Source organism: Pelodiscus sinensis, chromosome 15 (assembly GCF_049634645.1).
Source record: "Pelodiscus sinensis isolate JC-2024 chromosome 15, ASM4963464v1, whole genome shotgun sequence".
Classification (NCBI taxonomy): Eukaryota; Metazoa; Chordata; order Testudines; family Trionychidae; genus Pelodiscus; species Pelodiscus sinensis.
In genome coordinates this window covers 14,523,047-14,548,626 of record NC_134725.1, presented here as the reverse complement: position 1 = coordinate 14,548,626, position 25,580 = coordinate 14,523,047, and the positions used below count along the sequence as shown (strand labels likewise).

Sequence of the window (25,580 nt, the reverse complement as noted above, 5' to 3'; positions counted from 1 at the left end):
CTACAGATGAAGGTCTGGAACACATGGTTTAAAAAGCCCTTACTGTTCCCCCCAATTTTGAACAAAAAGTCCCCCCTCAGGTAGATATGAAGACATGAGCTGTAAAATCTGCCAGCCACGTGATGACAAAGAGACAGAGAAAGTAGGAGCTGAGTGGGTATGGCCAGACCATGCAGCTCCTTAGTGACTTGCAGAGAAAGAGCAGCGGAGACATCAAGAATGGTGGGAGATGCTGGGATGCAGAAACAGCAACATGGGTAAACAGGTGATTTAAAATACAGTTTCTTACTACAGATTTTAATCAATTTCCTGTGGCTTCAGCATCTGGAGATCAACATGTGGAATCCTTCTTATATATTAAAGAGGTCAAAAAACAAGGTGTCTTCAAAGATCTCAATTTTAACTCATACATACATGTTCCTTTGATGTAATATAAACAGACCGCATAGACAAAAATGATTTTTAAATGTCAGTTAATATTTATTAGATATACAAATCTGAAACCATTCTTACAATTACAGGGAAAAAACTTCATTTGGCGACACATAATTTTATCAAAAAGTTATATAGCTTATTTAAAAATAACATTATTTTCTGAAAAATTATAGCGAAATATCATTCGTAGGCACAATTATCAGGCATAAATGATATAATCAGATCTCCCCACAGTACTAAACAAGACAAACACAATCATTCTGTACCAATAGTGAAGTGTCAACCCAATACAGGAACCAAATTCACTAGGACAATGGAACATGAGCTCCCAATATGATGCGGTAACTAAGTGGGTTAAGATATACCCTTGATGTATAAAGAGGGAAATACTGAATATGAAAAGGAGATGGCTTCTTCAGGACAGTGGTTGGAAACTGTGCAGTTGTGGTGTCCACACTTTCAAAATGATGATAAATTTGGGAGAGCTGAGAAAAGAGCTGCAAGAATGAGCTGAGATTTAGAAAACCTGCTTTATAGAAAGGGATAAAGAAGCTCAAACTATTCAGTTTATTAAAGGAAAGGCTGAGAGGTGACGATCACAGTCTATGAGTACCTACAAAGGAACAAGATTTCTGGTATCAGAGATGTTTAAAGTCTGAAAAAAAGGAAGAATGAGATCCAAAGACTGAGATCTGAAGCTGGATAAATATAGACTGGAAATAATCCTACTTACCTAGGTGTTTATATGTCTTTCTCTGACAGTGTCTGAGCACCTCAGACTCATTAATGAAAAAAACTTAAAAAACTACCACGTTCCAGTTGCACCGTAGAGACTAACAAAATATATAAACAATGAGCTTTCGTGGGCACAACCCACTTCTTCAGATGACAAATAAGGAACAAGGAACATGGAGTTTTCTGCTTTATATTTAAAATTCTGGGCCGCTTTATTCCATATTTGTCATCTGAAGAAGTGGGTTGTACCTACAAAAGCTCATGATACTATTTATACATTTGTGTTAGTTTCTAAGGTGCTACAGGACCATTATTGTTTTTTAAGTTTTTTTAGTTGCAGACTAACACATCTAATCCTCTGCAACTCATTAATGCAGTTAATCTTCATAAGCCACTGCCCTCTTAGGAGGGTGTTATCCTTTTTCACAGATGGGGAACTGAGGCACAGCACAGGATAAGGACTGATTTACATAGGAAATTTACACTTGATTGTAGTCTCAGATGGGTAGACCTGTTAGTAGTCTGTAACTATAAAAGCAACAAGTACTCCTGTGGCACCTAGAGACTAACGAATATATATACTATTGTGAGCTTTTGAGGGTAAAACCCACTTCATCAGATGAGCTCATCTGATGAAACTAATGTTACCCACACAAATTCATGATACTACATATTTTTGTTAGTCTCTAAGGGAGCGTCTACAAAATAAGCTATGCAAATTGCATAGCTTATTTTGAGTTAATTTCAAAATAGCTTATTTTGCAATTAAATTTCAAAATAAGCCACTATTTCAAAACATCCCTTAATCCCCACAGAACAAGGTTTACATGCTCATTGGAATAGCAAGCCTGTTATATTTCAAAATAACAGACTTGTTTCAAAGACGTGGAATAGCTATTTCGGAAGTATCGCCGAAATAGCGCTGCAGTACAGATGTATCTCAAGGTGCCACAGGACTACTAGTTATTTTCTTGCTTATCAGGAGGAGTTTAAACAAGTTTAGCTAATATTATGGCCGAGGCTATGCAGACGGTTAGACTAGATTATCACAGTGGTTCTTACTGGCTTTACAATCTATTAAAAAAGTAGTTGACTGAGTCTGATTCTACCTTAATCAGGGGAGGGATAGCTCAGTGGTTTGAGCATTGGCCTGCTAAACCCAGGTTGTGAGTTCAATCCTCAAAGGGGCCATTTAGGGATCTGGGGCAAGTCTATTGAGGACAGTACTTGGCCCTGCTGTGAGGGCAGGGGACTAGACTTGATGACCTCTCAAGGTCCCTTCCAGTTCTATAAGAGAGGTATATCACCATACATTTTACTTAATCATGGCGTCAGCATAGATTAATGGAATCTTCAGGTAACCCTAGTCTATGGCAGCTGGTTATGGTCCCAAGCCATAGACTTGAGGGAAGGTGTAGCTAGACAGAGTATTCCAGTCAGGCCCGCTCCCTGCCCTGACAAAAGCACTGTACAGAAGGTTGAAGGAGAAAGGTAGTGTAAGGAACTGGTTATGCTGGCTCTGCAAGCATTGGAGATTGTCCTACATTAGGAGAACACTGCTGTGAGATCCAGTACCAGGTCAAAGCAACAAATCTAGTGCACTTAATATAAAGCTACAGCAAGGAGACACTTTTAACAATTACATCAATGAGTGAATGGCAAATGTTTCCACAACAGACACCTGTAGCACTGCTGCTGAAAATCCTCATATCAAGGTTTGAAGATGGCTCACTGATAACAAGAGTTTTCCACACTGCAGGGCCCAAGATAAAGAGTGCATCTACACAGCCCACAGAAGAGAAACTCCCAGTTTGGGCAGACAAATTTGGGTTTGCAGGGCTGAAGGGACAGCACTTTGACAGTGCAGCTCAGGGTGCTGAAGCCTTGTGAGACAAGTGAGCATCGAGGCCTGAGCTCTTGCTCAACCTGCAATCTCAAAGTGTTGTCTACACACCTATTTTTAGCATAAACCCCACAAACCCAAATCTGCTTTCCCAGGCTGGGAGATGCTTCTGCAGTCTGGGTAGGCATATCCAAAGCGACCTTGAGGAGGTTCCTTTTAGGCCAACGGATTCTATGAATCACGCTTCATGTTGAATCAAGATTGGATCTCAGTCTTTGATTTTTTTTTATTATATGCAAGGTTGCATTTCTATCATGTCTGATCTGAAGATTTGGGAAAAGCATTTTCACTGCATCGCACAGGTCTGCAAAATCTTTGTTCACAGGGATCTCCTAGAGGGAGAAATCATCACAGATCAGTGTACAGTAGGATATATCTTATCTCAGAAGGTATGTATCACAACACATTCTTGCTCTCGGGCATCCATATAAACTAATGCAAACTCTGACAAATCTCCTACAGTTCAATGCCCTGAGCCATTGACCAGTTCAGCAAGTGACAGTACTACAGGACCACTGGTGGGGATAAAATAAAACATGAAACAAACTAGCTCCAACTATTAGAGAAAGAATGAAAAACAAACAAACAAGAAGATGAAGAAAGAATGTCAAAAAGCAGCTGACAGATCAAGAAAGGACACCATGAGACTCTAAGCAAGCAACTCACAACTTTCTGTTGAGGGCTGTCTCTCTAGAATGATCAGAGCACAAAATGTCTAGAATGGATAAAGCACATAGTAAGAGCAAGGTAGAAAATTCAATAGGCAATCTGAGTTTTGTGACTGCCTAAGCGTTTACAAAAAGGCTGAGGAGGAAGGCAGGAAAGTGCTGGAACAGAGAGCAGGATCAGGAGAAGGGTTTGTAAGAGGAATACAGGGAATAACAATTGAAAGGGGATACTGGGAGAGGCAGACAGACATGGGTTTGTAAGTGCAGGCAGATCTTTCATGGATAGTCATAGATCTCTCTGGCTGAAGAACATGATTAGTCTGGTCTCAGCCAGTCAGAATGCAACTGTTGCTCTATTATTAATGATCAAGTTTTACAATAATAGCATCATTTAGTAGGTGAAGAGGGCTATCCGTTTCTGGCAAACGGACATTAAATAGAAGGAGACCCTCTGTTAAAGCCAGTTGGAAGTTTATCATGTAACTATTATAAGCTTAGGGGAGGAAGGATACCTCAGTGGTTTGAGCATTGGCCTGCTAAACCCAGGGTTGTGAATTCAGCTCTTGGAGGAGGAGGGACATTTAGGGATCTGAGGAAAAAATCTGTCAGGCATGGTACTCAGTCCTGCTGTGAGGGCAGGGGACTGGACTCAATGACCTCTCAAGGTCCCTTCCAGCTCTATGAGATAGGTATATCTCCATATATTTAAATCAGTTAGCTTATATATGGCTGCAACAGAATCTGCAGCACAGTCACAATAGGTCTGACTACAAATATTTGGTCTTTGTTCAACGTGCTATTATGCCATAGAACTATGTTTTTGTTTTTTGGGTTTTTTTTGGTGGACACCATTAATCTGAATGTTCTGATTTGGGGCCTTTATAAGCCACCCTCTCTCTTCAGTAACACATACTTTTGGGGTTTCATTTGCCTGTACTTTGAAGGGGGAAAATTAGAAAAAAAGAGAAAGGTGCCACAGCGTCTGTTTCCAATCTATGTCTGTTTGATTTGATAATAAATTATGGACTTATGGATTTTTGTATGGTAAAGTACTGTAATTATTGTATATGCTAACAAAGTCTTTATTTTGTGTTCACACAGACACACACTTCTTTGTCCTTCAATTGAACCTAATGGGTAAAGGGAAAACTGATTCAATAATGGAATGAGTGTAAGCTTTGAACTCTACTTTTCATCCTGACTTTACTAATATAGATCAGGTATCTAGGAAAGAGACCTCTCAATCTAATGAACAAATAAAAGTGTGTTATAAAAAAAATTTGGTGAGTTTTAAAACAGACAATATGATGACACAGTGAAGGATATTCTTAACTCATTAAGAACTGTCGGTGCCATAGCTGCTAGTAATAATGACTGAATAAGAAACTCTTTTTTACTCATCAATCAGATACACTGAGGATCATTAAAGAAATTCCATCAATAATTGGGAAAACAGAAGAGATAGCAAAATTAATTGTGGCAAAATACTTTTCTCTCCAAAGAGTTTCATCTCACACCCGAAAAAAGGAAAGATGGTTGGAAAGTCAGTTTGGGAAGAAACAGTTAGCATTCCCCCAGGTACAAAGGGACCAAATTACCATTCCCTGTAGGAAGTGACGAGAAAGTAAAGTATGTCTTCTTTCTGTATAGGGCTGCATTTATTTTTAATTAATGATGTTTGATTAAATAACTCCATCTGACAATATCAAATCGTTGTTAAATTCACATATTCAACAGACTGTACACACGTCCCATCTAGAAAGCACATACAAATCAACACCATGCTTTGCAAATAGTCTTCGAAGGCACCCTGTGAATCTGGCAGCTCATAGTACCAGTGGACTCTTTTAGCCTTAGGTCAGAGTATAATGCTGCCCTCGTCACTTGTGCCTGGAAGTTGTTACTGAGTGGTCACAACTGGCATGGACTGGGTGCCAAAACTTAGGAGAGAAGCTTTGCATGGAATGGATGATCTCACCTAGCTGCAGGGGTGAGGCACATAGACAGGGTATTGTGTGGAAGCTTGCACCTGCACTGCCCATGCCATACTTGTGGGCAAAAGCCTGCCTTCCTCAGAGCTGTCAGTTTGGCACCTTTCACCAGTGGGAAAATGTATTTTCAGGAAGAGTTGTGTTCCATCTAATGAAGAGAGGGAAGACATGTTCACATGCAGGCTTGCTAACCTAGTGAGAAGAGCTTTAAACTAGGTTCTCCGAGGGATGATGACCTAAGCCCCGCTGTAAGTGGGGAAGTGGAATACCGGCAGAAATACAAAGAGGAGGGTGCACTAGGAGAAGCCCTCTGGATTCATACAGTGAGAGTAGGGCAATTGGTTGGTTATCTTAAGTGCCTATATGCAAACACAAGAAGTAGGGTTGCCAGATGGTTTCAACAAAAATACCGATCACACTCCCCCCAAAAAAACACCACCGGAGGAGACCAAAGTTGTTGAGCAAAAGAAAAAAAAAAGACCCCAAGAGTTATTAAGCTAAAATAAATAAATAAATAAATACAATAAAACACATTAAAACAACATGGCCCCTTTAGCTGAGTGCAGAGTCAGAATAGGGATAGGAAGAGGAGAGGTTGAGCACTAAGATCCAGGGAAGGCATTGATTCCCCTTGCTCAGGTCTTTAGGCTTTTTGCTGGTGGCCATCTTGTTTTCTTGGTCGAGCCAGAAGGGAGCTTCTCTGTGGAACCAGGTAAGCAGGGGATCCAGGGGGTCACAATTGCTGAGTATATTGTAGGGTTGCTAGGTGTCCGGTACTTTCATCTCCTGGCAGGGAAAAAAAACAGAAAATACTGGACATTTTAGGTGTCCGGTATTTTCTGAATTTTACCACCGGACAGGAGGCGAAAATACCGGACTGTCCAGGTCAATACCAGACACCTGGCAAACCTAACAAGAAGCCTGGGAAACAAACAGGAAGAATTGGAAATCGTGGCACAGTGATGGAACTCTAATGTAGCTGGAATAATAGAGACTTGGTGAGGTAACTCACAAGATTGAAGCAGTATCATGGAAGGGTATAAACTGTTTAGGGAGGACAGGCAGTGGAGAAAAGGTATAAGAGTTGCACACAGTCGTAGAAACTAGAGAAAGGTAGTTGAGAGTCTCTGAGTTAAGATTAGAAGCGAGAGCAACAAGCTGATGTTGTGATGGGCATCTGCCATAGAACACCAGACCAGGAAGATGAGATAGTCAAGGCATTCTTTGGACAACTAACAGAAGCTTCTAGATCACAGGCCCTGATAACAGTGTTCTCTCTAAGCCAGTGTTTCCTGATTTTATTTGGCCACAGAACCCTTTTCTGCTTAAAATAATTTCAAGGAACCCCTAGGGTTCCCAGAGTAAAATTTGGCAAGCAAAAAAAAAAAAAAAAAAAAAAAAAAAAGAAGTCCTGCCAGAATTGGTTGAGCAAAAAAAAAAAAAAACGTGCAAAATACCCTGTCTCTTTAAGAGGGGGCAGGGCAATGCCATGTTCTTGCGGAACCCTTATTTTCGCTTTGCAGAACCCTGGGGTTCCACAGAGCACCAATTGGGAAACACTGCTCTAAGCTGCAGGGCAGCACAGCTTCAGGGGTGATTAATCAGCCCCACCCAGTCAGAGGCTCAGGGCTCTGTGCATGGAGCTGACTGACGGGGGCAGGGCTGATTAATCACATATGAAGCGCTGCAGCTGAGCAGCTTAGAGATAACACTGCCTGGGACTTCATCACTCTGAAATCTGCCAGGAGAGCAATATAGCAATGCACAGACAATCCAGAAAGTTTTTTGAGAGTGTTGAGACACCTTCCTGGAGCCAGTGCCATGGGAACCAACAAAAGGCCATCCTCCTCTTGACCTGCTGCTCACAAACAGGCAAAAATTGAATGGGGAAGTAGGGATGTTAGATAGTGTGCAACTAAAGTGTTGTATAACCTTATCAAATTTTACAGGTTACACAACTATTCAATAGTTCCCAGGGGCGGGGCCAGCAACCAGTGCGCTCCCGGCCCCATTCCCAGGGAGCCCCATGCTGCTACCTTTGTATCAGAGGAAGCGGTGCAGGGTGATAGGCGGGTGCTGGTCCGCAAGGTGAGCTGATTTAAAAAGTGAGTAAAGACTCCTGCTTTTCAGCAACCTTCCCTGCCCCCCCTCCCCGCCCCAGGCGGGGGGGGGGGGGAGCTGGTACTTGAGGGGAGGCAGCAAGGGCAGTGACAGGTGGCTCCACAGAGCCAGCAGGTGCAGAGAGCCTGCTTAAAAGCCAATTCCCCATGCATATCAGTTCCTGCCTGGTCTCCCTCTGATAGAGACAGAACCACAGGGGGGAGGGGAGAAGGCAGCTTCATGAGAACCCACGCGCACACATGGACAGCTGGCTTGAAAGCTGGCTGCTCACTAGCACCTACCTCCTACCCCCCCCCCCCCCGCTGCCTTTCATACAGAGGCAGCAAAGGGGGAGACTATGTGTAGTCAACAAGATTACCAAATAAGCCCAGGCTTATCAGTCAATCATGTAATTTCTATGCATTGACATCCCTATGGTGAAGCAGAAGTAGGCGGCAACCTGGTCAGGAGTGACCATGAGATAGCTGAGTTCAGTAACTTGACAAAAGAATGAAAGGAGGGAAGCAAAATACAGACCTTGGACTTCAGGAAAGAAGACTTTTGACTCCCTCAGAGAACTGATGGGCAGGATTCCTTGGGAGGCAAATATGAGGGGTAAAGGAGTCCAAGAGAGCTGGTTATATTTTAAAGAAGCTTAATTGAAATAAACCATCGTAATGTGCAGAAGGAATAGCAAATATGGCAGGCAGAATGCTTGGCTTAAACAAAGAAATCTTTGCTGAACTTAAACATAAATGCTGCGTCTAGATTGGCATGATTTTCCAGAAATGTTTTTAACAGAAAAGTTTTCCGTTAAAAGCATTTTCGGAACAGAGCATCTAGATTGGCACGGACGCTTTTCCGCAAAGGCACTTTTTGCGGAAAAGCGTCCGTGCCAATCTAGATGCGCTTTTGTGGGAAACAAATCTGAGCTGTCTACACTGGCCCTTTTGCTCAAAAGTTTTGCACAGAAGGGACTTTTGCCTGAACGGGAGCAGCATAGTATTTCCGCAAAAAGCACTGATTTCTTACAGTAGGAAGTCAGTGCTTTTGCGGAAATTCAAGCGGCCAGTGTAGACAGCTGGCAAGTTTTTCCGGAAAAGCGGCTGATTTTCCGGAAAAACTGGCCAGTCTAGACACAGCCAAAGAGAAAAGATACAAAAAGTGGAGAGTTGGACAGATGACTAGGGAGGAATATAAAAATATTGCTTGAGCATCCAGGAATGTAAACATGACGGTCTAAGCACAACTGGAGTTGCAGCTAGCAAGGGAAGTGAAGGAGTAGAAACCCTTCTTGTCCAGGTATGTTAGCAACAAGGAAGTCAGGAAAAGTGTGCAATGCCTACTGAATGGGGAAGGCAGCCAAGTGACAGATGATGTGGGAAAAGCTGAAGTATTCCATATTTATTTATTTATTTTTGACTTGGTCTACACAGACAAGATTAGCTCCCAGACTGCTATACTGAATGGGCAGCCCAGTATGGGAAGAAGGGGAGCAGACCTCAAAAGTGAAAGAACAGGGTAAGAACTACTTATAAAATCTGAACAGGTGAAGGTCCACAAGGCTGCATCTAAAGCATCTGGGACTCAAAGAGAGCTGGCTGATGTGATTGCAGAGTTATTGGCCATTATTCTTTGAAAACTTGTGATCAGGGGAGGTCTAAGATGATTGGGAAAAAGGCAAATGTAATGCCCATCTTTTAGAAAGGGAAGGAGGAAGATCTGGGGAAATACAGACAAAGCCAGTCTCATCGCAGTCCCTAGAAAAATCATGGAATAGAGGTCCTCAGGGAATTCATTCTGAAACACTTGTAGGAGAGGAAGGTAACCAGGAACAGTCGACATATATCCACCAAGGGTGAGTTATGTCTGATCAACCCGGTTGCTTTCTATGAGGAGACAAATGGCTCTGTGGACATATGGAAAGTGGTGAATGTGAGATACCTTGTCTTTAGCAAAGCTTTTTATACCATCTCCCACACTATTCTTGCCAGCAAGTTAGAGAAGTATGGCTTGGATAAATGGTCTATAAGGTGGATAGGAAGCTGGATAGATAATCGGGCTCAACAATAGCTCGATATCTAGTTGGCATCAAGTGAAGTGCCCAAGTGTCAGTTCTAGAGCTAGTTTTATTCAATATTTTCATTAATGAGCTGAATGATGGAATGAATTGCATCCTCAGCAAGTTTGTGGATGACACTAAGCCGGGGGGAGATATAGATATGCAGAAGTGTAAGGATACAGTCCAGAGTGGCCCACACAAATTGGAGGATTAGGCCAAAAGAAATTTGATGAGGTACAACAAAAACGAATGCAGAGGCCTACACTTAGGACAGAAGATCCCAAGGACTGTTACAGGCTGGGGATTGACCGGCTAATTAGCAGTTCTGAAGAAAAGGACCTGGGGATTGGAGTAGACAAGAAACTGGATAGGAGTCAACTGTGTGCCCTTGTTTCCAGGAAGGGTAACGGCATATTGGGCTGCATTAGTATTAGCACTGCTGACAGATCAAGAGAAGTGATTATTTTCTTCTATTCAGCCCTGGTGATGCATCATCTAGGGATCTGAGGCACATGACTTATGAGAAGAGGCTAAGAGAACTGGGTTTATTTAGTCTGCAGAAGAGAAGAATAAAGGGAGAATTTGATAGCAGCTTTGGTTATCTACCTAAAGGAGGGTTCCAAACAGGATGGAGCTAGGCCATTCTCAGTGGTGGCAGATAACATAACAAGAAGTAATGATCTCAAGCTGCAGCAGGGGAGGTCTAGGTTGGATATTAGAAAAAACTACTTTATTAGGAGGGTGGTGAAGCACTGAAATGGGTTGCCTGGAGAGTTTGTGAAATCTCCATATTAGAGGTTTTTAAGGCAGGCTAGATAAAGCCCTGGATGGAATTATTTAGTTGGGGTTGGTCCTGCTTTGAGCAGAGGGTTGGACTAGCTGACCTCATGAGGTCTCTTCCAACTATAATCATTTATGATTCTAAAAAAATTATCTGAGTCTCAATGTCCTCTAGGTTTTTGCACTGAGGGTAACTTAGTTTTAATTGAAATGGAACACAAATCTTTATAAAACGACTGACTGGGTTCTTCCCAGCCGAGATGGGACAGATTTTTTCATAAGTTTCAGGATGTGCAATAGCTCAAATTCCTTCTAGGTTCTTCTGTTTTAGTAGAACAGTGAGACGGGGAATGCCTTATGCACCGTAACTAGACACCCATATCCTAGAGTGGAACACTCAAAATCAGCACAGAAATACATGAACAGGTATTTATGCACCTTCACGTCAATGTGAACATCCAAGAGCGATGTTTGCACATGTTTGTAGGTACCCATTGTATTACGGTGAAGGCATAGCTAACAGTGGCCTGTCATGACACTGTTTTTATAATTCATGTTAATAGGATTATACTATTGACATTTCATACCAGTTTCCTTTGGAAGTATCAAACTTGTCTCAGTCCCCCAACTGTTTAACACTTACTGAGAAGTCCAGGATTTCTATCACAGCACTGGAATTTGCTTGTATGGATTTGACAACTCCCAAGCAGCCTTCATTCTGCATGGGATTCCTGGCCATCTAAAAGCAGACACAGGAAACAAAGACAGGAAAAATCCAGATCACATGTTCTTTCCACTAATATGCTTCTCTTTGATAACTGGAAGTCACACCTCAAACTGAAGCTCTGTCTTACAGAGGAAGATCATCCATCTCAAGTGACTTTAGGCATATGCCATGGGAATGGGACAAAAGCAAGAACTCACAGTAACAAGAATGGATGGTGAAGAGTATTTGAAAATCTCACATAGGCAAATTTATTATAAAATAATCTTTTGAGAGATGATAAAGATGTGTCCAGGACTTACTAAAGCAACCACATGACCTTATTATGGTTTTCTTGTCCTCCCCCAGCATCCAGAACTCCACTTTTTCCTGGTGCTCCACCTCCTTACCCCGTCTTTCAATAGGGATTCCCACAAGGCTTAATCTTTGCCTTTCTTTCTTTTCTGGCTGAATTTACCTATGTGGATCTTGGTTACACATCCTTGATCCTGACCTCAACAGCATATTTTATACCAGTAAAAGATTATTTGCTGGATCCAGCTTCTGCTGGGCAATGCAGAAAAGAGGTAAGCTGTCAGGGAGCTAGTTGTGGGTTCATAATTGTCTGCTTCGCCCTGGCCCCTGGAGGCCACTATCATATTCTAGCTACCAATGGTCCTCAAAGGAGAACACACCTGCTGGGAATATCTAAAATGCAATACACCCTGTCATAACCACTCTCCACCACTCCATGACCTTTTATATAAGATATGTGCAGCAAATGAGGCTGACATGTAAAGTGGTGACATCAGAGGTAAGGAAGATCATCTTCCACATTGGCAGGCAAGATGCCAGACTGCAGGGCAGAGCAGAGAGCAACAGGTTGCAGGCTCTGGTTCACATAGTGGGAGCGATACAAAATGTTCCAATTTAAAAGATTAACAATTGACACATTCCGTGTCTACATGAGAGCATCTACACACTGCATTTCACAGGAGTGGCCAGAGACTGATGCCGAAGACACTCCTGCTGTGGCTGCAGAATGGCTCTGATTCAGAGAGCTCTCATGGCAGTGACATTTTCAATATATACTTTATTGTGTGTTCCAATACCTGCTTAGAAAAGCATTACTCACATTAAGGCTCTTCAGGGTCTGGTTTTCTTTCAGGCCTACTGCAAAGCGTAGTGCTCCTTCCAGTGAAATGCGATTATTGCTTATGACAACAGAGAAGAGGTAGATTTTCTTACATTTCTCATTCCATTTCCTCTACCCACCCAGGGACATACTGACAAGGAGACATTCAGTATAAATGGCATTCAGGAGGACGTCAATGTGTTTTACAAAGTCATGCAAAGTTACAGGGAACCACTTCATCCATAACTAACACGCAGACACATCAGGAAGGACATTAATAGTAGCAGGTTAGCAGCTCTCACATAGAACAATTAAAAGGAGAGGGAATGAAAGAATCCCATCTCCAATTGAAGCTGCAGGAAGTATACATACTTGTCTGGGACACCTTTATTAATGTTCCTACTCTCACAGAAATCACTGTGAGATCTTTAGTGACCCTGAATAAATATGTCGTTGATTTTCAATCTCATCCGAAGAACAAGCTCCAGCAACATACCATTCAGTAGCTACACCACTTCCTGAAGTGCACACGTTTTCCCTGAAGGTCTCCCATCCAAATACAGACTCTGACTGGTCCTGCTTAGCTTATGTCTATTTCTGAGCATTTGTTTCTATTGTTTGTGTAACAATTAAAACCTCCATCTCTGTTCCTTGAAATCATAGTTTTGTATGTATATCCAGCTAGCCCACAGCAGCCACTGCCTTCTGTTTTAGAGTGTAGTTCCCTCTGGCACCTCACTTACTGGGAGGAAGATTCACTGGCAGCTTGCCGGTGGGATAAAACATTGTGGGGAGTACTAGGCCATTACCCCCTTGTTCATGGCCCCTCTCATGATAATTTAGGATTATGTTTATGGTATCCATAACTAGCATCTCTCTGAAAATTACTCAGTCTTATGGCTCACCCTTACCTTCTTCAGTGTTTATTATTTTCTTGACTCTCCCTTTGCTGAACTAATCAGCCTCCTCTTTAAATCAACTCTCTTCATAACATTATGTCCATGTTCTATTATAAGCCCTATCAAATCAACAGTACTTATCACACTATCTTTTGTACACAGGCCTATGCCACACCTCAAAGTATACAGGCCTCTGCTTTCAGGAAAAAGGAATTTGTCCAGCTCTCATTGTGAGCACAAACAAGAGTTCTCTCTTATGCTTCACAAGATTCCCTCTAAACTCCAAAGACCCATTTCACTTTTCTTCTCATTTCTAGAGGTGTTACAGGTGAGCCAGCACCCATGAGACCTGACTGGTCACTGATAAGGGATTTTTCCAGACCAGGGGAGGCCATTTCTGGCCCCCCTAGTGTCAGTTCCTCCCACCGGGCTTCCTGGCTCCCACTGCAACCCAGCTGAGCCATGCAGTGGCTCCCATTCCCCCACCCCATAGCCCAGCTGAGCTGCATGCCTGCTCCCAGCCTCCTCACCCCCGCAGTCCAGCTGAGCCATGTGCTGGCTCCTGCCCCACCCTGCAGCCTAGCTGAATTGCATGTCAACTTTTGATCCCCTCCCCGCAGCCCAGCTGAGCCACATGCAGGGCTTCACAGCACTCCCTCCACTGCCCACACATTGCCCCCTCCCAAAAAGTGCTGGGCTCCAGGGCCCCTACATACCTGCAACTTGCTGGAACTCTCTGATCCTGGAATATCCCTGGTCATTCCAGACTACAGATGTTGCCGGACCAGAATGTTCCGATTAATAGAAGTGCAACCTTTAGTAACTCTAGATTCTTATAATTAAATCTCTTTCCATCCATGCTCCCCAGCCAGCTGGAATCCATGTATTTCCTTCCAAATTTACGCTTGCAATGATATTACCTTAATTCCAGTAACTCTCCTCTTTCTTTTGCAACATCTCTTTCTTTGGGGCCACTATGACAACTACAGAGTGAGGGACATAGCAGCCATGACTGAGGGTAGGGCAGAAAATAACAGCTGCAAAATAATCTTACACAGTTAGAAGATTAAGAAAAGGATTGGGGGATTCCTATGTTTTTACTGCCAAACTCCCATTACATGATATTTTCTTTTTCATCTTAATGCCAGCAAATCTATCTCTCTTTACACATAAAAAAGAAACCAATGGCTGCTTAGGATTTCTGAGTGGAGCATATTGTATTACGACCTGAGCCTAACTTACCTAACGTTGAGTTCCTCTAGCACATTGTTGACTTTAAGGGCCTCCCCTAGGGCAGCTGCACCGTTGTTGCCAAAGCCATTGTACGAAATATCCAGAACTCTGAGGAATATGTTTGCCTATGGAACAGGACAGAATTAGTGTTAAAAAATCTCATGTAGCTTGAGAATCTGTGTCTCCCTTGCAAAATAACCTTTCATTGGTCACACTTCTAAAATACAATTAAACATAAATGCAGAGGGAAAGTGAGTGAGAGGAGAGAATGAACAAAAGACGTTTCATAAAAACAACTGTAACTTGTGGTGTGCAATCATCAGAAAAATTCCTTCTCCCTAACATGACCCTCCTAAAAATGTCAGGCGTCCTTCTTCCTTGAAATCTTTTTCTCTGCCTTGCAAGATCCCCTGTTGCTCACAGGTCTAGCAGCTTTTTTACTTGACCCCAGTTCCCATTGGATCCGAATATCACCGACAAGAAGGTTGTGAGTCTTACAGAGTACAGCACAAATGATCAGCTGCTAGAGTCCAGGAGGTGGACCTCAAGAAACAATCTAAAAAAGTGGAGGAGATGTGCAGCTGGGTATTAGGTAACGGATAGCTAGTAGATAACCTAGGATCCACACTGTTGGCTTCATGCTCAATGCAAACCTCAGCACATGTTAAAACTCCTTGTATAAGGGGCAGGGTGACAGGTAAGGAAGGAACAGTAAAGAGAGAGAAGATGCTGACTGAACAGTCTGGAATAGAATAGCCTCAGTGAGCTCAATTTGGATGCCTCCAGGATTGCTAACTCGTAACAGTTCAAGTCATAAGAAAAACACCAAAATTTCATGCAATCATCCCCCAAAATCACCAAGTCATGAAGGATTTTTAAGGTGCTTTTCTGGTGGCATGGGCCAGTTCCTTCAAGAATATCAAACCTGTTCTTTGTTGTGCAAGACAGGTGTTTCCTGAACTAGATAATGGCAGCAATGAGTTTTCTCAGCCCTCACCTGAAAGGGGTGTTGATGATGAGTTAGCAGCTTTAGTTAAATAGGTATTAACAAAAAAAAAAAAACCCGAAAATCCCACACATTTTAAACAATCTGACTAGAAATCTCTTCCTCATTCAACTGTTTAGATCTCAGTCTCTTAAATCTTTCACCTTTTACTTTTTCACTCCACCTCAGATTCTTCCAGCAAAACAAGAAAACAAAAATTGGAGATTTCTTTAATGTAAATATCTACCTATATTAACAATAACAAAGGGTATGGCTAGACTGCAGAGGGGTAGGCGGAGGAGTTGGGATGTGTCCAGGGATGCGTTTGCTCTTCTGCTTTTTTTTTTTTTTGTGGAAGAGCAAACACACTCTTTCAGAAGCCCCTGTATTCCTTGTTCCTCAGTCTAGAAGGGCCAAATGTCGGAAAAGCCTCTTCTAACAAAAGAATCAGAAAAAGGTATACAAAATGCAGAGCGCATTTTGCACATCTTTTTCTGACAAAAACTTGTAGTCTAGCTGTACCCGTTCACACACAAAAGTCAGGCAGAGTATCTTTATCAGAATGAACCAAAAAACAAAACAAAGAGAATAATTGTGTTTCCTCTGCAGCTAATTTTTTTTTCTTTTTGGCCCTCCTTCATCAAGGGAATTATCTTGTAGGATGACTAATAATATTAAAAAAAACCTGCAGTATAACGTACCACATTAGAAAAATAACCTCATTGTTAAAAAAGCACACTCACAACTGAATAGAAGTAAAGTTGCACACACAGTCTCAACTTTGCATTTTCTGGCAGAGAGATTATTCATGTCATTTTGAACTCACCAGTTTTATGAATGGAATTTTCTAAAATGGATTTTATTTATTTTAAGAAATATCCTGATCTGGAATTTATTCTTAGAACTATTAATTTAATCTGGTACTGATTGTAATCACTTGATTTAAATAAATCATTAAATCAGGTTGAGGCTTTATGACATCAGCTTGAAAATTTATGCTATTTTAACATTTTAAATTAATTAAATTATGATTTTTTTTAAAAACAATGCAATTATTGGTAAGAGATTTTACTTGAATTTTTTAAAACACTATAGACAAAAATCAAAATATTGAAATTAAGTTCCTAATCTTGAAAACCAAGCCAGAATATAACTTTATCAACATGAACAGTCCTAGGCATTCACTGAGGCGACTTGTAGACTTAAAGTTAAGCATATTTGTAAGTGTAAAAGCGGTTAAAATTATGTCTGTATTTTTTTAAAAGTAGTATCTCACTTCAAAACAAAGTGATTCCATGTTAACAATGCAAAGTTATTTATACTTATCCAACACATTAATAAGTATTCTAACTTATGAATACATGCATCCCTGCATTTTCAAAACAAAGTGCTTAAAGTTAAGTTAAATTCAAAATTTACGTTCCTACGAGTGGGATTTTCAAAAGCACCTACATTATTTAGGAGCACAAGTCCTATCAATTTCAAACTGCAAGTCTTGAGGAGCTTTGAATTGTTTTTGCTTTAATGGCTTGTGGAAGTGCAGTGAGATGTTGGCGGGGAGGCAAGTTGTGAATATAGCTCAGGCTGTTTGCTTATCTACCTCTGTGTGAATTCGTGCTAGTCTCACAGTAAAGATGTTAACAAGGCCCTGGATTAATATTTTTCAGCAGCAATAAGAATTTACAGTGTGAAATCTCATAAGGGTCAGGGGATGGGGGCTACACACCAGTTAGAAATTATGTAAAATGGGATGAAAGAAATGAACTTCAAACCACAAATGGAAATTTTAAAAAATCAAGATTGATTTTTAACTTTTTAAAATCATGATTTTTATCTCTCCGAGTTCAAGGACTATACACTTCCAGATTTCTCAATGGTTTATGGTCAGGCAATCACATAAGAGAGACAGACAGTAAGTTATGATGGCAGTGTCTGTCCAAACAGGTGAAGCTTAAAATGAGTATTACAGGGTGCAAAGACAGCAGACAAAACAAACATCCTACCCCAAAGCCTTTGGCTAAGGCCGCTGCTCCTTGGCTACGGAAGTAGTTCCAGCTGATATTAAGCTCCTTTAGTCCAGTATTTTCTGCTACTGCCATACCAAGAACCTCACCTTATGAAACAGATTAAGAAAAAATGTGTAAAGGCCCAACAAAAAAGAATCAGGCAGTTAAGCAGGGCTGGAAGCTCAGATTAGAATAGGTGACAAATTAAAACAGAAGATTTTTCTTTTATTCATCTTGTGGCTCAAGCACAGTAGCGAGGCTATGGGAAGAGCCAGAAAACAAGACCCATGTGGTCAGAGACCACTGAGTGCACATGACCCCATATGGCAAAACAGAGCCCAAAAGTGCTGCAACCAAAATGGGGCAATTCTTGTGAGCAGGTGAAGTCCAGACTAGTGCCTACATCACTCAAAGAGATCTACTTTGTAACTCAACCTTGTGCTCCCTAGTGTCACCCTTGAGTGAGATGACAGTCCTTGAGAAGTGTTCTCTCTATTGAAGGCTCAGTGGGCTTGAAAAAGACATGGAGGGAACATCAGGATTAACTGGAGGATAAAGCAACAGACCAGGACAGAAGAAGGGAAAGAGAGTACCGAATGGAAGTCAGAAAAGATGGGAGAGAGATACAGCATCAGCCTGCAGGAAAACCAAAAGAGAAGTAGAGTTCATCACTGAGAATCAGCAGAGATAGAGCCAGTAACTAATGGGTGACCCTGAAAGGAAGGAAGGAGACAGATAGGATTAGAAGGAAGGACCAAGTAAGAAGGGAAAAAAAATCCCAAACCATCCCCATTCCCAGGAAGACTCTCCCTCAGGGCTCTAGGTGAGGGGAGGAGATTCCCACAGATTTCAGTAGGAGACAAAGGATTTGAAAGTCAATGGATATTCTTCCCTTGCCCATTAGATTCTGTTCAGACTTCTTGCCCTGAATCTCAAGCCCTACAACTCACTGCTCAATCTACATCCCAGTCCTGGACTCCATTTGTATTCCTTATGCACTCTCTCCACAAGTACCACCAGCTTTAATACCCCCCACTTTCCCTCCCCAGCTTCTCCTTGCTTTCTGCCATACTGCGCTTATGTCTGAATATCCTTCCAAAGCAGAGTCTCCAAGCCCTCGCCCTGCAGTCAAATCCCATCTAACATCCACATCTGCACCACCCCCCACAAAAAAAAACACACTGGAAAAAACAGCCATTGCACGTGGTAAGTAATGTTTTCTTCTTTGAATAGCATCCCTATAGATCAGAGGTGGGAATCTTTTTTGAGTTTAGGGCTGCTGACCCACAAAAAAATCAGTCAGGGGCCGCATGCAAGTGAGAAGTAAACAAAAAACAAACCCTCACTGATGTGGCCCCTGACTGAGAAGGAGAAAGATACTCCTGGTATTCCCCTTGCACACCAGAGCCTAGGGGGGCCCAGGCTAGTAGATTTGTGTGCTCCAATCCCAGAGGGGCAGTGGGGGCTGGCGTGCCAGCATGGGCTCCCCAACGCTGGGGGGGAGCCCTGAGCCTTGGAGGCTGGATCCAGGCAAGCTGGAGGCTGCATCCGGCCCCTAGATCTTAAGTTCTGCCTCTCCCACCCCCCGGCTGTAGGTGCGCTACTCGAGATGATTATTTAGCATTACCCTCTGTGGAAGCAGGGGGATTCAGAGTCAACTCTAAAATTGAAGACAGAACACTGGAGCCAACTATGCCATTAGAAGCTGAGGCATGAGTGACTACATAGTGCTCAGCAAATGTATAAATGGACGTCCAAGTCCCAGCTCTACATATTTCTGCCATGGGAATGCTCTTATGAAAGGCTATCGAGGTAGAGAGGAATCTCATGAGCTAGTACTCTGGGACGCTGAAGATCTCAAGATTGATAACAAAAGGTAATACAGCCACATATTCATGCTTAAGATGGCATCATGCTTCATCGCTCCTTCCTGCTTTGCCAAGACTTTTCCCCTCTCAGAAATGAACTCTTTCTAGTTTTCCCTTCCTCTACCACTCTCACTAATGTCTTCTATTCTCCTTGTCTTGATCTATTGCTGCTTTCATTCTGCTTCTCTCTTCAGCTCAACCCTCTTTTTTATAGCCTTCCTCTTGCCTCCCACAACCCAAGTGATCTATGGGGGAGGGATCTGGTAAGAGAGTCAAGCTGGACAATTTTGACTGCCATAAAAAACAACAAATAGTCTGGTAGCACTTTAAAGACTAACAAAATATACAGATGATATCATAAGCTTTCGTGGGTACAGCCCACTTCTTCAGATGGCCGGAGTGTTGGATGTCCAGAACCAAAATAAATGAGGGAAGAAGTAGGGGGAGGGAAAGAAGGGAAAAAAATGGGAGGAGTGGGGGACAGACAGAAGCAGAGGATAGATAAGTATCAAAGGGTATGTCTACACAGCAAAGTTATTTCGAAATAACAGCTGTTATTTTGAAATAATTTTACTAGCGTCTACACAACCAAACCGCTATTACGAATTAATTTCAAAATAGCGGCACGCTTATTTCGAATTTGGTAAACCTCATTCCACAAGGAATAATGCCAAATTCGAAATAGCTATTTTGAAATAAGTGTTGTGTAAATTTTTTTTTATAGAGAGAGATATTATAACTGTCTCAGAGGCCAGCTGTCAGCACCACTTGGTGGCCAAAGAATGATGCAAGTGAGCCCAGCTAAAGAGCTCACCCCAGAGAGAGACAAAATCCCCATCAAGAAAAGATGAAAGTCGCTCCTGCCATTAACTGATGACTCATGGTTATACAGCACCCTGGGGCAGTAGGATAGAACAGGATCCAGAACATCTGTCCAGCAGACTAGCATGAGCAACTTAGGATGGTAATTATATCCCATCTGTAGAACTGTGTGTATGAATGCATGTGGTAGATAATTTTAGTAACTAGGGGCAGTAAATTAATTCTGCATTCACAATAAATAAACACAGCATATTGCCTTATCTCCCAAATAAGATTCTACTAGTTCCATTTAAGTGTATTAGTTGGAGTGTGTGAAGAAGGTGCTAAACCCCTGCTGAAAGGGACTGCTGTGGAACCTACAAGTTTGGGGAATGAACAGGCTGCATATCATTCCCCCCCCCCCCCCCCCCCAGTCTAGAGCCACAAGGCCAACAGTGTGTGCTGCTTTGGCACATGCTGGTCAGGGCCCCAGGCCAGAAGGTCTTGGGCTTTTCTGGGGCTCTGGCCCAGAGGGCAGTGGGAGAAGGAAGGAGCCTGCCTGCTATTCTGTTGGTGAGGGAGCACTCCTACCAGAGTTTATTCTCCCCAGATTGCTACAAGTGGGATGTAGTCAACAGAAGGGGATATGGAGGAGAAGCCGGACTGGCGGAGGCAAGACCGGGCACAGCAAGGAGAGGTCAGCAGAGATGACCCGTTACCAGCCACTGCCCTGTATCTGTCTGCACACACCAGATTCCATAGCCCATAGCAGTCAGCCAGTGCCAGCCAGATATGGGACAGGGGAAAGGGCCCTTTTGACCAGGAGCTGGCACATAGTTAGAGCTGTGCTGATGGTCAAATGGGAGGAGCAGCATGCCTGACATATTGCACCTTCACCTCTCCATCAGCCTTGCATATCCCCACCTCCCTCGTTAGCCACTGGACACCATGACTGCTCACCACCAATGAGCAGGGAGCTGGTGATCAGGAATCTGACTAGCAGCAGCACCACCTGCTGATGGAGAGGGAGGAATGGAAACAGAAAATATGGGATAATTTCCCATTTTTTAAGGAAAAACACACAGGAGGACTTAAATATGGGTCTGTCCTTTTAAAACAGGACATCTGGTCACTCTATGCATGAATCATTCCTGTATTTAAAGTTAGAAATATAAACTACTAGCAGGTGATGCCCATCGTAGGCCGGGCAAAGTAATTTTGCATGGAAATATATAGGAAAGTTCAAGAAATTAAATATACGTAATAGATTTTTTTATAAACGTGCTTGCAAATGGGAAGTAAAAATGACCATTTTAAATTTGTAGAATTTCATCTTCAAACATTATTCATTTTATTGAATAAATTACAATACGTGGTACATTTGAACCAAAACTTGTAACGCTTCTATTACTCTTTCCATAACTAATTGAATCATTTTATTATTTGTAACAGTAAAAATGTCCTTTGCAGTGAACAGGTGACTCAATTTTAAATTTGTTAGCAAACAGCAAACTGCAGCCAATGCGAGCCTGGAGGCTTCGTGGCTGCAGAGCCAGTAAGTAAACAAACTGGAGCGGCCTAGTAGCAGCTCTCTCAGAGTGGGTCTGCAGACCACTTTGAGAAACACTGATTTAAACCTTTCACCCAACATAATCTGGTATAAAAAAGTAGTGCATTCAACTAATTTAAGTGGCAGGATTGTTTATGAAAAAATTGGTATTTTTAGGTAATAACTTTATTTTGCACAAACAAATCCACAAACAAATTCTTCAAAATATATAGTAGAGAAACCTGTCTCTCAAGAAGTCATGCTAAATGAGGATCATTAGTAATACTGAGTAGGAACTTTTTGCCCAATACTCAGGACAATGATCTATGTACAGACTTGTTTTTCCTGTAAGCCTGTCTGGCTCAACAAGACAGGGTTATAGGATTTTCAGAGAAAACAGATTCAGTGGTGTCTCAGCACATCAACAATGTTCCCTCTACATTTTTCCATCCACGTGCGGGCAGAATAAATATTGTTATATACAGTGAGACGTGCAGATGTGCACCACCAGTAGAAACATGCTGGTAGCTGTGGATGCTGTGGACACTGATAATCACCTAGGAGGCATTTGAATCTCTCCTAAGTGGCCACCCAACCGCTCAGTTTACAGTGAACACTGCAGACCCCAGGCAATTGTGACCCATCACATGTATCACCTCATTTCATTCCCCACGTCATCAAAACCAATGGCATTTTTACTCTATTTGCTTTCTATTTCTTCTGTCTCTAGACATTCTGTCCTCTTCCTCCTCCTTATGGTTTTCTTGTCTTAAAGAGGGATTTAAATAATGTGAGGGATGCCATTCAGCACATGAGAGAGAGTGAATGCCAGCAGGAATAGAAAGTTTAAGAGATGGATAGAGAAAAGATGGTTAGACCTGAAGACGCAGCAGGTCAGGAGACAGGACACAAGGACAGCAGAGATGGAGGCAGGTGGAACTTTCCAGGCCTCTGAAGATGAATAATGAGAAACATGAACTTAATGCAGAAACTGAGATGATGCCAACTGAAGGAAATAAAAGAAAAGAATGAAATGATCTGACTGGAAGGAGATGATTTGTAAACGATCCATTTTCTGTTGATTACAGAAGGACAGAATGAAACACAAAGTATCTGAAAAGGTGGCAGACAAGAGATGACCAGGGTGTAGAAAGACAGGATGAATTGAGGAGAGAAAGAAAAGGATGTCTTTTTAGAGAAAGATGTGACAATGAGTGAGGATCTTAACATAACATTCAAGTTATAAGCCTGAGTGGTGAAGAAGATGTTGCTTACAGATGTGGGAGGAAGCAATGGCAGAAGAGAGAAGTTCAATTTTCACCACTTTGAATGTGAATTTGTAAAAAGATACAGCTAGACAATCAGAGGTTCTACAAAGACACTGCTTTACCTGATGTGTCACCAAGCATGTTATGAGACAGATCCAGAAATTCCATTTTTTTGTTAGCCAGGATGGCATTTGCTAGATACTTAGCAGCATGGTCATTAAATTCATTTCCTGAAAGCTTAAAACTAACAACTGTAGTATTCTCTAGAAGCATAGCAGAAAGGACTTCAGCTCCTACAACTCCGAGTCTGTTGTCAGATAAGTCAATATCTGAGAAGGGAAAAAAAAACACACAACAAAAATTACCATATGGCTTGTGATGGATGAGAGGAGTGCTGTCCTTTTCTAAAATATCCCAGCATTCGCTAAGTTTTTTGTATAGTTCCTGGTAATTTTGTACACTACCATCCTTCAAATAATTTTCTGATAACATTTTGATTTCCTTCGTGTTGTCACATAATTGAACTGAAAGATAAATGGAAACAGTCTCAGGAATTGATTTTTTTAAACGTGTTTCAACAATTGTAAAGGTTTCAGCTGCACTACATTTAGAGACAGTGAAGTATCTTTCTGCACAGATGTCTTCAGAGGGATCCATTCCCTTAAAGGCCACTTCTGAAGCTGTCCTACAAGATCAGCAGAGTTTGGAACCAAATACTCTGTCTGCAGTGATGCAACTGTAACTAAAGCTGAATGCCAGGAAAGCAGTTCTCTGTGCTTTAATCTGTTTTTCCTCAGTTGCCATATAGCACCTAGCAATCAAGAATGCTTTACTGAGTATATCTTTTTGTTTTGTTAATAAAATCTTCTTTAAGGTTATGATTCTTATGTCCTGAAAGATAATAGGAGGTCTCTGAATGCATGACTAAGACTGAGAGGTCAGCTATCAGAGATTACAGTTTGTTTTCTATTCTTTCCCTATTCCTTCCCCGCGCCCCCAGCTTGCTGGTGGTAAGACAGCTCAAGGTACCTCTCTGGAAGAAGTTCCCAAGTGACTTCTTTCTGGGTTCAAGAAGAAAGTGTTTTTTTCACCCCCACTTGGATGGTTGCAGCATACCTCCCAAAGTCAGGGAATCTGTGACCTTGGGGAGTTTTTAAACAGAAACCTATAAAGCCAAGGTATTTTGAAGGTCTCTTGCGGGTCTGCACTTTCTGCATTTGAAGTGCCAGAGTGGGGAACAGCCTTGACATGGTGGCTATGCAGGTGGAATCATTTTAAACCAGGACCACAGACCTCATGATTTTAAAAGGACACAATTTTCCCTGCTTTCTGTTGCTGCCAGAGAGAGAAAAGGCACACAAAGTTGAATCCGCAATGCCAGAGTCAAAGCCAGTTATTTCATTTTTTCCCTAGCTTTTGGGGCAACTGGATAGCTAGGTTAGAGTAGAGTAGGAAAGCAGCTCAATGAATGCATTTGCAATTGGCTAGAGAAGTCCTGGAGCTACCAACCTTTCCTAAGTAACACACCGAGGTGAAAACTGCCCTAGATCAGGGCCAGACATCCACCTCCATGGAAGACCTGTACAACGGGGAGGAGGAACAAGAGAATGCCCTCTGAGGGCAGGAGGGAATAACCTGGTAGGGTCAAAAACAGACGGTAGTGGTCATGCCCCTCCCATACCACAGGCACCAATGCGGGAAAATGTCTCTAAAAGAGGCTGGCCTCTAACTAAAGAGGAGGTGGAATTCTTCTTGAAGATGAAGTGCTTGGAAGCGGATGAGAAGGAAGAGCAAAGGTGCTCTGAGGCAGAGCAGAAGGAAGAGCAGAGGCGATTTAAACTGAAGAAAGCTGAAAAGCTGGGTCCTCCAGCCATACCGACTAACCACCTTCCTCCAACTAAAGCTTCCCAACTCAGTAAGTTCTGAGTATGCAAGGTAGGAGATGATGCAGAGATCTTCTTAGTGAATTTCTAAAGGTTATTCAAGGTTTCTTGCAGGCCTACACATTCTGCATTCAAAGTGCCGGAGTGGGGAATAGCCAAGAGGAGATGTAAGAAAGACTTCCCTCTCCCTATGGCAATACTGCTGTAAGAGTTTTCCATTGCATATCGCTACAGTTCAAAAAATGAGTTTACCTCCCCAAAAGCTGAGACTAGCTGAAATAGTGGCTTTGCTCTTTTTAACTTCCTGTCCACTTTAAGGCATGTGTGATAATTAACCTGCTACCAACTCTCTCAGATATCTAGTGTATAAAGGTGACTTTGAGCTGGATCTCTAGCTATACCCAATGGAAATCGGCACTCCATTGTGCCTGGTGCTCCACAGACACTTAGGGAAAGGCAGCCCCTTCCCCAAGGAACTTGTCTAGTGCAAAGCTCATTGGTGATTTTGTGCTATAGCAACTAAAGCCAGGACCCACCACACTTATCTCATTTAGGGCCCTCCAAACAGCCATAAGA

The 25,580-nt window shown here is 42.2% G+C and overlaps 1 protein-coding gene across 1 annotated transcript in view; it reads right to left on the bottom strand.

The window, feature by feature from the left end:
- Nucleotides 1–456: 456 nt before the first annotated feature.
- LRRC74B (leucine rich repeat containing 74B) overlaps nucleotides 457–25,580 on the bottom strand; it is a 34,183-nt gene continuing 9,059 nt past the window's right edge. Inside the window, exons 5-10 of the mRNA XM_075898216.1 lie at nucleotides 23,244–23,450; nucleotides 17,633–17,742; nucleotides 14,654–14,769; nucleotides 12,513–12,591; nucleotides 11,318–11,413; nucleotides 457–3,405 (exon numbers count right to left, since the gene is read on the bottom strand). Of these exons, the coding sequence (XP_075754331.1) occupies nucleotides 3,259–3,405; nucleotides 11,318–11,413; nucleotides 12,513–12,591; nucleotides 14,654–14,769; nucleotides 17,633–17,742; nucleotides 23,244–23,450 (755 nt within the window). The 3' untranslated portion in view covers nucleotides 457–3,258. The remainder of the gene's footprint in view (nucleotides 3,406–11,317; nucleotides 11,414–12,512; nucleotides 12,592–14,653; nucleotides 14,770–17,632; nucleotides 17,743–23,243; nucleotides 23,451–25,580) is intronic.